The sequence below is a fragment of the Nomascus leucogenys genome, chromosome 2 (genome assembly GCF_006542625.1).
Source record: "Nomascus leucogenys isolate Asia chromosome 2, Asia_NLE_v1, whole genome shotgun sequence".
In the NCBI taxonomy this organism is placed as follows: domain Eukaryota; kingdom Metazoa; phylum Chordata; class Mammalia; order Primates; family Hylobatidae; genus Nomascus; species Nomascus leucogenys.
In genome coordinates this window covers 81,787,653-81,802,772 of record NC_044382.1, presented here as the reverse complement: position 1 = coordinate 81,802,772, position 15,120 = coordinate 81,787,653, and the positions used below count along the sequence as shown (strand labels likewise).

The following is a 15,120-nucleotide window of genomic DNA, read 5'->3' as shown; positions in this document are numbered from 1 at the left end:
AGGAGAATCACTTGAAGCCGGGAGGTGCAGGTTGCAGTGAGCCAAGACTGTGCCACTGCACTCTAGCCTGGGTGACAGAGCGAGACTCTGTCTCAAAAAAGAAAACTTAAAATTAAAAATTAAAAACTTTTTTGAGACAGGGTCTCACTCTGCCACCCAGGCTGAAGTGCAGTGGCATAATCATAGCTCACTGCAGCCTTTAACCCCCAGGCTCAAGTGATCTTCCCACCTTAGCCTCCCAAGTAGCTGATACTACAGGAGCACTACCACACCTGACTAAATTTTTATTTTATTTTATTTTTTTGTAGAGACGGGGTCTCACTATATTGCCCAGGCTAGTCTCAAACTCCTAGCCTCAAGCGATCCTCCTTCCTCAACTTCCCAAGGTGTTGGGATTACAGGTGTGAGCCACATCACCTTTTTTTTTTTTTCTTTTTTATTATACTTTAGGGTTTTAGGGTACATGTGCACAATGTGCAGGTTTGTTACATATGTATCCATGTGCCATGTTGATTTCCTGCACCCATTAACTCGTCATTTAGCATTAGGTGTATCTCCTAATGCTGTCCCTCCCTCCTCCCCCCACTCCACAACAGTCCCCGGAGTGTGATGTTCCCCTTCCTGTGTCCATGAGTTCTCATTGTTCAATTCCCACCTATGAGTGAGAACATGTGGTGTTTGGTTTTTTGTCCTTGCGATAGTTTACTGAGAATGATGTTTTCCAGTTTCATCCATGTCCCTACAAAGGACACGAACTCATCATTTTTTATGGCTGCATAGTATTCCATGGTGTATATGTGCCACATTTTCTTAATCCAGTCTATCGTTGTTGGACATTTGGGTTGGTTCCAACTCTTTGCTATTGTGAATAGTGCCGCAATAAACATACGTGTGCATGTGTCTTTATAGCAGCATGATTTATAGTCCTTTGGGTATATACCCAGTAATGGGATGGCTGGGTCAAATGGTATTTCTAGTTCGAGATCCCTGAGGAATTGCCACACTGACTTCCACAATGGTTGAACTAGTTTACAGTCCCACCAACAGTGTAAAAGTGTTCCTATTTCTCCACATCCTCTCCAGCACCTGTTGTTTCCTGATTTTTTAATGATGGCCATTCTAACTGGTGTGAGATGGTATCTGACTGTGGTTTTGATTTGCATTTCTCTGATGGCCAGTGAGCCACATCACCTTTTAAAGAAGTATAATTTTTAAAGAAGCTGTCTCCTGGGTCATCTCAAAAGGATCTCCCCTGATAGATGAAAAGTGGTCTAGTTTAGAGCTATAAGCCCAAAGTTTTCCTCATGGCAAATGTGAACATGCTCAGAAAGTAAACTGGCAAGACTTGGAACTTGCAACTTGCCTAGAATAACTGGCAAGTTCATGTCTATCAGTGGCCCCAAGTGTCTAGCTATTTTCAAATCTAACTAATACATTCATGTGGCATTTTTTTGATGGTCACCAAAAATTAACTAGAGAGAGAACTATGGGACAGGTGTGGTGGCTCATGCCTGTAATCCCAGCACTTTTGGAGGCCTAGGTGGGTGGATTACTTGAGGTCATGAGTTGGAGACCAGCCTGACCAATATAGTCAAACCCTGCCTCTGCTAAAAATACAAAAAAATTAGCTGGGCATGGTGGTACACGACTGTAATCCCAGCTACTTGGGAGGCTGAGACAGGAAGATTGCTTGAACCTGGTAGGCAGAGATTGCAGTGAGCTGAGATGTTGCCACTGCACTCCAGCCTAGGTGACAGAGCAAGACTCTTGTCTCAAAAAAAAAAAAAAAAGGAAAGAAAAGAACTACAAACCAACATGCCTTATGAATACATATGCAAACACCTTCAAGAAAATACTAGTAAGCTGAGTTCAGCAGCATATTAAAAAACATTGTACACCATGACCAAGTAGGATTCACCCAGGAATGTGAGAATGGTTAAACTAAACAAAAATGAATCAAGGCCGGGCACAGTGGTGGCTCAGCCCTGTAATCCCAGCACCCGGGAGGCCAAAACAGGAGGATCACTTGAAGTTAGGAACTTGAGATCAGTCTCAAAAAATAAAAATATTATAAATCTCTGATTTTTTAAAATGAATCAGTGTAATACACCACATTAACAGAATGAAGGGAAAAATACATGATCATCTCAATTAATGCAGAAAATATATTTGACAAAATTCCATACCCTTCATGAGAAAAACACTAAACTAGGAATAGAAGGAAACTTCCTCCACATAATAAAGGCCATATATGAAAACCCACAGCTAATGTGATACCCGATGGTGAGACATTGAAAGCTTTTCACCTAACAGGAACAAGATAAGAGTGGCTTTTGCCGCTCTATTCAACAAAGAACCAGAAGTCCTAGCCAGAGCAATTGGACAAAAAAAAAAAAAAGAAAGAAATAAAAGGCATCCAAATTGAAAACAAGAGTTATCTCTGTTCACAGATGACATTATTTTATGTGTAGAAAATCTTAATCCACAAAATACTTTTAGAGTTAATAAACAAATTCAGGACAAGTGCAGAGTGGCTCATGCCTGTAATCCCAACACTTTGGGAGGCTAAGGTGGGAGGGTCGCTTGAGCCTAGGAGTTTGAGACCAGCCTGGGCAACAAAACAAGATCCTGTCTCTATAAAAAACGTTTAAAAATTAGCCAGGTGTGGTGGTGTGCACCTGTAGTCCCAGCTACTCGGGAGGCTGAGGTGGCAGAATCACCTGAGCCCAGGAAGTGGAGGCTGCAGTGAGCTGAGATTGCACCACTGCACTCCAGCCTGGGCGAAAGAGCAAAACTCTGTTGCAAAAAAGCAAACAAACAAACAAACAAACAAAAAAACCAGGCCAGGCGCGGCGGCTCACGCCTGTAATCACAGCAGTTTGGGAGGCCAAGATGTGGTGGTGGGCACCTGTAATCCCAGCTACTTGGGAGGCTGAGGCAGAGAATTGGTTGAACCCAGGAGGTGGAGGTTGCAGTGAGCTGAGATAATGCCACTGCACTCCAGCCTGAGCAACAGAGCGAAACTCTGTCTCAAAAAAAAAAAAAAAAAAAAAAAAAAACAGCTAAACTGCTGAGGACTCTCCAATTTGTGTTTCTTCCAACCACCTACTGGATGTCACCACTAGGATGCATCACTCTCACTTGGAATTTAAAAGCAGTCAGAATTGGAATTTTGCCACTGACCTCCCCAGACCTGCTTCCTTCAACTTCTCTGTTCCCGTCAGTAACATCTCCATTCAACCAGGATGAAAACTGCCCTCTGACTCTCTGTTCTTGTGGTCCATTCATCAGTTACCAGGTCCTAACAACTGTTCGTTCTTCTTGAACTTCAACATTTCCATCACCATCCTCTACCAAAGGTTCTTACCTGTCTCCAGCATAGCCTCATCAGTTCACCCTCTAGACCACAACCAAATTCGTTATTTTTAAATGTTATTTTTAAAATTCAAGGCCTGGCACGGTGGCTCACACCTGTAATCCCAGCACTTTAGGAAGCCGAGGTGGGCAGAGCGCTTGAGGGCCAGGAGTTCGAGACCAGCCTGAGCAACATGGTGAAACCCTGTCTCTACTAAAAAATACAAAAATTAGCCAGGTACGGTGGCATGCACCTGCAGTCCCAGCTACTCCAGAGGCTGCAGCATGAGAATCACTTGAAATGGGGAGGTGGAGTATGCAGTGAGCCCAGATCGTGCCATTGTACTCCAGCCTGACCAACATAGTGAAACCCCATATCTACTAAAAATACAGAAAAAAAAACTTAGCCGGGCGTGGTGGCACACGCCTGTAATCCCAGCTACTCAGGAGGCTGAGGCAGGAGAACTGCTTGAATCCAGGAGGCGGAGGTTGCAGTGAGCCAAGCTCATGCCATTGCACTTCAGCCTGGGTGACAGAGCGAGACTCCGTCTCAAAAAAACAAACAAACAAAAAAAACCTGCTACAACTCAATAATAAAAAGGCAAATAACCTGTTTTTTTTTTTTAATGGACAAAAGACCTGAATAGACATTTCGCAAAGGAAGATGCACAAATGGCCAATAAGCACGTGAAAAGTTCCTCAACATCCTTAGTCATCAGGGAAATGCAAATAAAAAGCATGATGAGATACTACTACACACCCACCAGCATGGCTAAAATTAAAGAGAATGTTAAAGAGAATGTCAACACCTAATTTTGGCAAGGATGTGGAACAACCAGAACTCTCACACACTGTGTAGGAGTGGAAAAAGTACAACCACTTTGAGCAAAGTGGTTGTTTCTTTTCTTTTGTTTTTTTTTTTTTTGAAACGGAGTCTCACTCTGTCGCCCAGGCTGGAGTGCAATGGTGCGATCTTGGCTCACTGCAACCTCCACCTCCCAGGTTCAAGCGATTCTCCTGCCTCAGCCTTCTGAGTAGCTGGAATTACAAGCATCTGCCACCACGGCCGGCTAATTTTTTGTATTTTTGGTAGAGACAGGCTTTCATCATGTTGGCCAGGTTAGTGTCGAACTCCTGACCTCAGCTGATCCACCCACCTCGGCCTCCCAAAGTGCAGGGATTACAGGCATGAGCCACCACGCCCAGGCATCTTTCTTTTTTTTGAGACAGGGTCTCACTCTATTGCCCAGACTGGAGTGCAGTAGAGCAATCATGGCTCACTGAAGCCTCAACTTCCCAGGCTCAGGTGATCCTCCCACCTCAGCCTCCTGAGTTGCTGAGACTACAAGCATGTGCTGCCACGCCCAGCTAATTTTTGTATTTTCTGTAGAGACAAGATTTTGCCATATTTCCCAGGTGGGTCTCAAACTTCTGGGCTCAAGCAATCCTCCTGCCTTGGCCTCCCAAAGTGCTGAGATTACAGGTGTGAGCCACCACGCCTGGCTGGGCAGTTTCTCACAAACCTAAACATACACCTATGCTTTGACCCTGCAATTCCACTCCTAGGTATTTACCCAAGAGATGGGAACATGTGTCTACAAAAAAAACCTACAGAACAATATTGAAAGCACCTTTATTCATAATTGCCCAACACTAGAAATATACCAAGTGTCTACCAATAAGAAGTGTCAACAGGCTGGGTGCAGTGGCTCACACTTGTAATCCCAGCACCTTTGGGAGGCCGAGGCTGGCGGATCACCTGAAGTCAGGAGTTCAAGACCAGCCTGGCCAGCATGAAGAAACCCCGTCTCTACTAAAAATACAAAAATTAGCTGGGCATCGTTGTGTGTGTGCCTGTAATCCCAGCTACTCGGGAGGCTGAGGCAGGACAATCACTTGAACCTGGGAGGTGGAGGTTGCAGTGAGCCGAGATAGTGCCACTGCACTCCAGCCTGGGCAACGACAGCGAAACTCCGTCTCAAAAAAAAAAAGTGTAAACAAACAGGTATATTCACACCATGTAACAGTATTCAGCAACAGAAAGGAACAAACTAGTGATACACACAACACGAGCAAATCTCAAAAACACGCTGAGTGAAAGAAGACTACAAAAGATGAAATGCTGTCTGATTCCATCTAGGTGAAATTCTAGAACACATTAAACTAACTTATGATGGAAAAAATCAGGGCAGTGGTTGCCTTAAGGGTGTTGGTGCACAGACCAACTGGGAAGGAACATGAGGGAACTTTCCAGGGCGATGGTGATATGAATGTTCTGGATCCTGAAAGGGGATTAGCCTACCCAGGTATTTGTAGTTGTCAAATGAATGGGATGGCATATTTAACATCACTATGGCTGGGTGCAGTGGTTCACTCCTGTAATCCCAGCACTTTGGGAGGCGTGCGGCCCAACAGTGGGAGGATCACTTGAGCCCAGGAGTTCGAGACCAGCTTGGGCAACATGGCAAAACCCTGTCTCCACAAAAAATCCAAAAATTAGTTGGGTGTGGTTGTGCGCACCTGTAGTCCCAGTACTCAGGAGGCTGAGAGGGGAGGATCACCTGAGCCCAGGGAGGTCAAGGCTGCAGTGAGCCATGATCACACCACCATACTCCAGTGGGGACAATAGGGCAAGACCCTGTTTCAGAAAAAAAAAAAAAAGATTGTATTTCACAATTTTACCTAAAAAAATGTAAGTAAACATTGAACTCTAGTTAATAATATGTATGGTCTGAAGTGAATGAAGTTTGCAACTTACTCCATTTTTCTTTTTTTTTTTGAGATGGATTCTCGCTCTGTTGCCCAGGTTGGAGTGCAGTGGCACAATCTCGGCTCACAGCAACCTCCACCTCACAGGTTCAAGCGATTCTCCTGCCTCAGCCTCCCGAGTAGCTGGGATTACAGGCGCCTGCCACCACGGCTAGCTAATTTTATATTTTTAGTAGAGATGGGGTTTCACCACGTTAGCCAGGCTGGTCTTGAACTCCTGACCTCAGGTGATGTTCCTGCCTCAGCCTCCCAAAGTGCTGGGATTACAGGTGTGAGACACCACGCCCAGTCTTGTAACTTATTTTGAAATGAGTAAAAAAAATAAGATGATTGACTGGGCACTTTTGCTCACGTCTGTAATCCTAGCACTTTGGGAGGCTGAGGTGGGAAGATCACTTGAGCCCAGGAGTTCGACACCAGCCTTGGCAACATAGTGAGACCCCATCTCTGTTTAATTTAATATTTTTATAGAAAAAAGAATACAAATAAAAATAATTTTTAAAAATAAGATGGATTAATGAACAGATAGAGACAGGGACAGAGGGGCAGATTTGCAATAAAGCAAATAGAGCAAAATGCACACTGTACAACGTAGGAGGTGGCTACATGAGTATTCACTGTACAATTCCTTCAACATTTCTATATATTGGAAATTTCTCATGAAAATGCTAAGGGGAAAAATCTGAAGGAGACACGTGTGCCCTGGCTCCTGTGTGCTATACCGACCTTCAGTAGGGGACAGCCCAGCTATTATGCTTACATCCTGAAAAGAAAATGGGCCACAGGCCAACAGTATAAATCAGCAGAAACTCACGTCTCCCAAAATCTAGGATGAGGCCCAAAGAGAAGTCTGAGAAGTCTAAGTTCTTTTTCTTAGATGACAAAAGGCATTCGTATATATGGACACGAACTGGTTTTATCCTTGTGATACAAGAAGTAGTAGAAGAGGCAAGAACACATGAATAATTTTTTTCTTGGCCGGGCACAGTGGCTCATGCCTGTAATCCCAGCACTTTGGGAGGCCAAGGTGGGTGAATCATTTGGGGTCAGGAGTTTGAGACCAGCCCAGCCAACATGGTGAAACCCCATCTGTACTAAAAACACAAAAATTAGCTGGGCGTGGTGGCGGATGCCTGTAATCCCAGCTACTTGGGAGGCTGAGGCAGGAGAATCACTTGAACCAGAGAGGCGGAGGTTGCAGGGAGCCGAGATTGTGTCCCTGCACTCCAACCTGGGTGACAGAGCAAGACTCTGTCCGAAGAAAAAAAAAAAAGAAATATTCTTCTTAAGAAAAATAAAATAAAGTCAGGCATGGTGGCTCATGCCTGTAATCCCAGCACTTTGGGAGGCCAAAGTGGGAGGATTACTTGAGGCCAGGAGTTGGAGACCAGCCTGGGCAACACAGTGAGATCCTTATGTCTACAAAAAAAAAATTTTTTTAAGTAGCCAGGCATGGTGGCACACACGTGTATTCCTAGCTACTTGAAAGGCTAAGGCAGGAGGACAGCTTGAGCCCAGGAGGCCGAGGCTGCAGTGAGCCATGATCATGCCACTGCACTCTAGCCTGTATGACAGAGCAAGACTCTGTCTCAAACAAAACAAAACAAAATCCTAAGAATGAATTAGGTTAGTTCAAGGAAAAAGAACAAGGATGGAGAAGAGTGCTTTAACCAACAACTTGAATGACATGACCTGGTATAAGGAATTCTCTCCAACCTTAGTCAAGTTCATTCCAGCAAATGACTGATGAACATCTGAAGAGTGATTCACAACTACTGTAAAAAATAAAATATGGGGAATGTGACACTAAACCACTCGTAGATGACCTGCTTCTAGGTTGGGGTTTCGTACATAGCAGAGCAGCTCCCTCACTGCAATCTATTTCAATAGCTCTCTATCTGAGTGCTATTGAAAATCGGCCCTCAACACAAGGGTTTGGAAAAAAAAAAAATAAGAAAAAAAAAAATGAATAAAATAAGCCACACTAGAAACAGGCCCAGTAAGTCATTACTGCAAAGTAAGACAGGCCCTTCCCCTGCTTACAGGAGGTTCCACTGTGCCTCCTGTCTCAAGGCAAGAGAACAATGGTTTAAAACCTTTATGGCTGGAAATGCCTAGAGACGTGAGGAAAGTAAATGATGGAAAGTTGCCACTTGAAACAAAGTTCCTCTGTCTCTCCTCACTCCTAGTCAAGGGGTACCTTTAAAATTATCTCTTCCCCCACTTCTTGGTGTATCATGAGAACAAGGGAGACTCACTTCAGGTAGTTACATTTTACCTGAAGTAAAGATAAAAACATTCCTTTTCATTTGAACACCACCTGACCAGGGGCCTCCTGCTTTTAGACGGGAAGTAAACGGCCTTCAGGAATTCCACAGGCTCCCTTGCTGGACAACAGGTGGCATTGTCACATTAGGTCCAATTTAAGTTATAGATAAGAGTAGTAAGAAGAGTTTCAGTGGAGACCTAAAGATTTCACTGACGTGGGTTTCTAAGCTTATCTTTTATTTTTAAACTTAAACCATTTAACTGGTTATCGTTTTGTTTTTCTTTTGTTGTTGTTTGTTTGTTTATTTGAGACAGAGTCTTGCTTGCTCTGTTGTCCAGGCTAAAGTGTAGTGGTGTGATCGTAGTCACTGTGGCCTCAACCTCCTGAACGTAAGCAATCTTCCTGCCTCAGCCTCCTGAGTAATTGTGCCATCACACCTGGCTAACTTTTGCATTTTTTGTAGAGTTGGGGTTTCACCGTGTTGGCCAGGCTGGTCTCGAACTCCTAGGCTCAAACGATCTGCCCACTTCGACCTTCCAAAGTGTGGTGATTACAAGTGTGAGCCACCGCACCCGGCCCAACTGATTATTTTTTAACCCCTTGAATGACAGCAACAAATGGGGAAGTTCTTTGAGCCATGCTCTGCAGTTGAGGGTGGCCACTCCTGAGGCGGTCACCCGTTCCCTTGTCACCACAGACTCTGTTCTCCCTAGAACAAAAATGAGCTGTTACCTGTGTAGCCCACTGGATTTGTGTGTGCCAAGCACCAAGCAAGGCGTCATAGAGTCCAGTAAGCTGCCGGTCCAGGGGTAGGTCACTTTGACACAGCTCTTGCCAGGCTGCTAAAAGCTGCACCTGCACAGACAGAACAAAGGGAACCTTATTGGGTACGTCAACATAGGTTGCCTGCGAACACTGCCCTGCCCTGCTACCCAGAGTAATCACGGATTGCTCAATGGGCTCACTGGGCAGCCCAGCGAGGTCCATCTACTTCAAAGAAAGGCAGGAAAAAAAAAACCATTTGCAGTTATCTGCACTGATTCACAGCTTTAATCTGTCACCCTGCGGATGTGATCCCCTCTCCATTTATCCTGCCCTAAAAGTATGTAATGTGCAACCACTTGGCACTCCATCGCTCTTCTGAATAGACCTCGGGGCAAGAGAGGGTGGACATGTGTGTTTAAGCTTCATGTCCTAACATCACTGCTTAAAAGACACAGAGCACTGGACTTGAAGGAATTAAGGTCAGTTCAGGAAGCTGTCAAGTTTTTTGGCAATCTAACTTCAGCAAACCTAGAAAACATAAAATTCCAAGCCAGGTGGAGTGGCAACGCGCCTGTAGTCTCAACTCCTCACAAGGCTGAGACAGGAGGATCACTTGAGCCCAGGAGTTCGAGGCTGTAGTGCACCATGATCGCATCTGTGAATAGCCACCGCACTCCAGGCTGGGCAAAATAGTGAAACCCTATCTCTAAAGAAAAAAAGAGAAATTCTTACTGCTTCCTGAGGGTGTGTAATAAAGCTTAAGACATAAATCTCCCTTAAAAGACAAAAATGAGAATAAAGTAAAACAACATTTCAAATCTATAATGAATTCAGCTGTAAACAGAAAAGAGAATGAAAACGGATAACTCTTTTTCGAACTGGCAATTAAACAAATCCATATGCTGGACCAAGAGCACCCCCTACTGGCTAACTAAGAGAAAAACAGCCAGAGGGCAAGGAGACAAATGTTCTTACCTTCTGAATTATGAACCTGCGATTCTGTGACCGAGTTATGAGCATTCCAAAACTGCACAACTGTCATCGCGCACAGCTTCTTACCTTGTGACACTTGTAGTAGTAGGCCAGGAGCTGGGGCATCCGGTCAATTTCAGTAAACACCTTCACAAACACTTTGGACTGATCTAAAGAACATACAATGTATATATACTGTTACCAGCCTTTCTGGTGTAGACATGAGACAAAAGTCACCAGGATGAAGGTGGATGTATGGAGGCTAGTATTCACAAGTTCCTGCCTAGATACTGAATTAACTCATGCATGAGGATCATAAATTTGAAAAATAAGCATGACTTGAAAACCAGATACTGCAAGGTATTCCCCACTGTTCCTCACAGAATTCATATTTTAACATGATATTGAGAGGTTAGTTATGTCTTTGAAAATCCTACTTAGATTATACCAGATGGGAACTTTAAAAAAGCAAACACACTGAACTTCTATATGTCAACATATCTGGTGGTTTGAGGAATAAGTAAATAGTTCGGGCCGGTCGCAGTAGCTCATGTCTGTAATCCCAGCACTTTGGGAGGCTAAGGCAGGCGGATCACCTGAGGTCAGGAGTTCGAGACCAGCCTGGCCAACATGGCGAAACTCCATCTCTACTAAAAAAAAACAAAAATTAGCTGAGCGTGGTGGTGCACACCTGTAATCCCAGCTCCTTGGGAGGCTGAGGCAGGAGAATCGGTTGGACCCAGAAGGCAGAGGTTGCAGTGAGCCAAGATCGCGCCACTGCACTCCAGCCTGGCCGACAGAGCAAGACTCCGTCTAAAACAAAGCAAAACAAAAAAACAAAACATAAAATCAAATAATTTGGTAACTATTAGCATTCCACACATAACAATGGATTCTAAGACCCAAGTTATGGGCTTAATATCAAGTAGTTTTTTACACATCTCCCTAAGGGCAGAGGAAATGACTGGGCAAAGCACTTGCTTCCAGGCTCACCACTGGACAGCCAGGAAGGTGGGTTTCAGTGCAGTCTCTGAATAGTGTGCACAGCAGCACCACCTCTGGCTCCCGTCCGCCCCCTTCTGGCCAAAACGTACATGCCACAGCCTTAGAACTATATCAAAAGGAAGGAAAAAAAAAAAAAAGCCTTGAGCTAACAGGTCTCCAAACTTTTTATATTTGCTCTGTTCCCCTTCACTTCTGGGAAGCCCAATAAACTGCTGAGAAGGAAATGTTGTAACAGCAACCGCTGTGGGACACCCAGCTACGCGCTGGAGACCTGCCAGTGGAACTTGACTTAATGGGCAGAAATCCATGAGTTAGAAAATGAATATTTGCCTTTAAAATGCTTATTATTTTCATAAGAACACTTAAATAAATGAATCTTCCTGTTACATTTAAAATTATTCCATAGGCCGGGTGTGGTGGCTCACACCTGTAATCCCAGCATTTTGGGAGGTTGAGGTGGGAGGACTGTTTGAGCCCAGGAGTTCAAAAATGTCCTAGGCAACACAGGACCCCTCTACAAAAAATAGAAAAAATTAGCTGGGCGTGGTGTGCACCTGTAAACCCCAGGAGGCTGAGCTGGGAGTATCACTTGAGCCTGGGAAGACAAGGCTGCAGTCAACTGTGATCACATCACTGCACTTCAGCCTGGGTGACACAGCAAGATTCTAGCTCAAAAAACAAAATTCTATAAACTGGGTTTGACCAGTGAGAAGCAAAAAAATTAATTAAAATAATTCTAAAGACACATGCACACGTATGTTTATTGCGGCACTATTCACAATAGCAAAGACTTGGAACCAATGTAAATGTCCAGCAACGACAGATTGGATTAAGAAAATGTGGCACATATACACCATGGAATACTATGCAGCCGTAAAAAATGATGAGTTCATGTCCTTTGTAGGGACATGGATGAAACTGGAAACCATCATTCTCAGCAAACTATCGCAAGGACAAAAAACCAAACACCGCATGTTCTCACTCATAAGTAGGAACTGAACAATGAGAACACATGGACACAGGAAGGGGAACATCACACTCCGGGGACTGTTGTGGGGTTGGGGGAGGGGGGAGGGACAGCATTAGGAGATATACCTAATGCTAAATGACTAGTTAATGGGTGCAGCACACCAACATGGCACATGTATACATATGTAACAAACCTGCACGTTGTGCAAATGTACCCTAAAACTTAAAGTATAATAATAATAAAATTTTAAAAAAAATTCTATAAAAAGTTGCTTCAGTGTATCAGCTGAATTCAGTGGTTATATAAAATGAACTGGGCATGTATACTTGGCTATACCCACATTGTCATTTTAGGAGAGAGATGGAAAAGGGGAACATGTTGGGGATGAACAAATTTATCAGAAAACTCCCTTTAAAAACTGTTAGCTAGGCCGGGTGAGGTGGCTCACGACTATAATCCCAGTACTTTGGGAGGCTGAAGTGGGTGGATCACCTGGGGTCAGGAGCTCGAGATCAGCCTGGCCAATATGGTGAAACCCCACGTCTACTAAAAATATAAAAAGTTAACCGGGCGTGGTGGCGCACACCTGTAATCCCAGTTACTCCAGAGGCTGAGGAGCTTGAACCCAGGAGGTGGAGGTTGCTGTGAGCCGAGATCCCACCACTGCAGTCCAGCCTGGACAACAGAGTGTAGACTCCGTCTCGAAAAAAATAAAAAGTAAAAACCGTTAGATAAAGAACTACCTCAGCCTTCTGGGAAACATGGCTGATTATAAACAGCACATTACCTGTGGGGCGGGGGAACCCTTCCTGATACTCGCCAAAATTAAGATTAATCACCAAAAGAAAAGCATCGTTTCATCTGCGTTGAAGCCAGGAAAATATCTGTACTACATACTTCAGAGAATCCCAACCAGATATCCAAGCACTTTGGGCCACAATGGGGTGGGGAAGCTGGTAAAAGTCTGGGCGCTAAGTGTGGCGCAGAACAGTACAAAGGGCCAAAGACTGGGGGCCAAGGGGGCTTGGGCCAGGCATGGGAGGGAGGGCTGTTTCCACCGCGGCCCAGCAGAGGCGGCGGCCTACGGGGCTCAAAAGCGCCATTTTCGCCTTCTGAATCCGTGTCCTGCCTAGAGTCAAGCCTGATTCAAATTTGTGCACGAAAGCTGTCAAAAACTGCTTATCTCCAAAACCAAACCCATGATGCTGAACCACCAGGCATCACTCAAATCCAACACCAGCTCCCAGTAGCCAGCTCACTCAGAAGGAAACAAACAAAAAACCTTAAATGCATGGAGCCACCACCTCTCCATCCCCACTCCCACTCCCCCAACCCCACATAACTGGATGTAACCCCAACCAGAAAAGTGAGCTCTGTGGTAGCCACAAATTCACGAGAGAATGTGAGGAACGAAGCTCCTAGATCGCAACTTTCCAACCCCCCAGCTCCAGCCTTAGAATCCTGTGAATGAAGAAAAGACTCAAAATAAAGAATTAACAAATGGGGAAGAGAGGGAATTAGAGGGCTGGAGATGAGTACTGAGGCCATTCTCTCTAGGTAACTGAAGAGCACAGCGGAGAGTGTAAACTTTCAATCAAGGGCTAAAGGAAAGCTCTCTTAAACAAGGAGGGGTTTCCAAGGAAATTCCACTATTTTTCAGTAAATACCAGGCCCAGAACAAAAGCACTATCACACACAAACATGAATCAGCAGAAACAAAGAAAACCCCACCACGGTACCTATGCACTCAATAAATTAGACCACAACAAAATTAAAAACTTCGGGCCGGGCACGGTGGCTCACGCCTGTAATCCCAGCACTTGGGGAGGCTGAGGCAGGTGGATCACGAGGTCAAGAGATTGACACCATCCTGGCCAACATGGCGAAACTCCATCTCTACTAAAAATACAAAAATTAGCTGGGCGTGGTGGCACAAGCCTGTAGTCCCAGCTACTCGGGAAGCTGAGGCAGGAGAATCGCTTGAACCCAGGAGGCAGAGGTTGCAGTGAGCCGAGATCAAGCCAGTGCACTCCAGCCTGGAGACAGAGCAAGACTCCGTCTCAAAAAAAAAAAAAAAAAAATTAAAAACTTAGGCATCAAAAGATTTCATCAATAATAGAATGAAAAGATAATCCATGGAATGGGAGAAAATATCTGCAAGATATATTCAATAAAATAATAATATCCAGAATATATGAAGAATTTCCACAACTCACCAGCAAAAAACCAAATAACCCAATATAAAATTGGGTAAAGGGCCAGGCACCCTGGCTCATACCTGTAATCTCAGGACTTTGAGAGGCTGAGGAGGGAGGATTGTTTGAGTCCAGGAGTTTAAGATCAGCCTGAGCAGCATAGCAAGACCCTATCTCTACAAAAAACAAAAAATTAGCTGGGTGTGGCAGTGCACACCTGTAGTCCCAGCTACTTGGGAGGCTGCGGTGGGAGGATCACTTGAGCTTGGGAGGTCAAGGCTGTGGTGAGCCATGATTGCACCACTGCATTCCAGCCTGGGTGACAGTGCAAGACCCTGTCTAAAAAAACAACAAAACAAAACAAAAATGGGGAAAGGATTTGAATAGACATTTTTCCAGCAATATACAAATAGTCAATAAGCAAATGAAAATACACTCAATATCATTAATCATTAGAGGAATGAAAATCAAAACCATAAGATACCATTTCCTACTCATTAGTATGGCTATAATCCAAAAAAACAAAAAACGACAAGGGTTGGAAAGATGTGGAGAAATTGGAACCCTTGTGCATTGCTGGTGGTAGTGTAAAATGGTGCAGCCACTATGGAGAACGGTATAACAGTTCCTCAAAAAATTAAACATCAGATTACCATATGGCTGGGCGTGGTGGCTCACACCTGTAATCCCAGCACTTTGGAAGGCCAAGATGGGCGGATCACTTGAGGCCAGGAGTTCGAGACCAGCCTGGCCAACATGGTGAAACCCCATCTCTACTAAACATACAAAAATTAGCTAGGTGTGGTGGTGCACACCTTTAA

General features: G+C 44.5%; 1 protein-coding gene across 4 annotated transcripts in view; it reads right to left on the bottom strand.

Annotated features, from left to right (window-relative positions):
- The window catches only part of COG7 (component of oligomeric golgi complex 7), a 65,839-nt gene that overhangs the window by 36,800 nt on the left and 13,919 nt on the right, over positions 1–15,120 (bottom strand). For all 4 annotated transcript variants that reach the window (XM_030799772.1, XM_030799776.1, XM_030799778.1 and 1 more), the window contains exons 5-6: positions 10,217–10,299; positions 9,125–9,247 (exon numbers count right to left, since the gene is read on the bottom strand). In XM_030799772.1, coding sequence (XP_030655632.1) covers positions 9,125–9,247; positions 10,217–10,299 — 206 coding nt within the window. The remainder of the gene's footprint in view (positions 1–9,124; positions 9,248–10,216; positions 10,300–15,120) is intronic.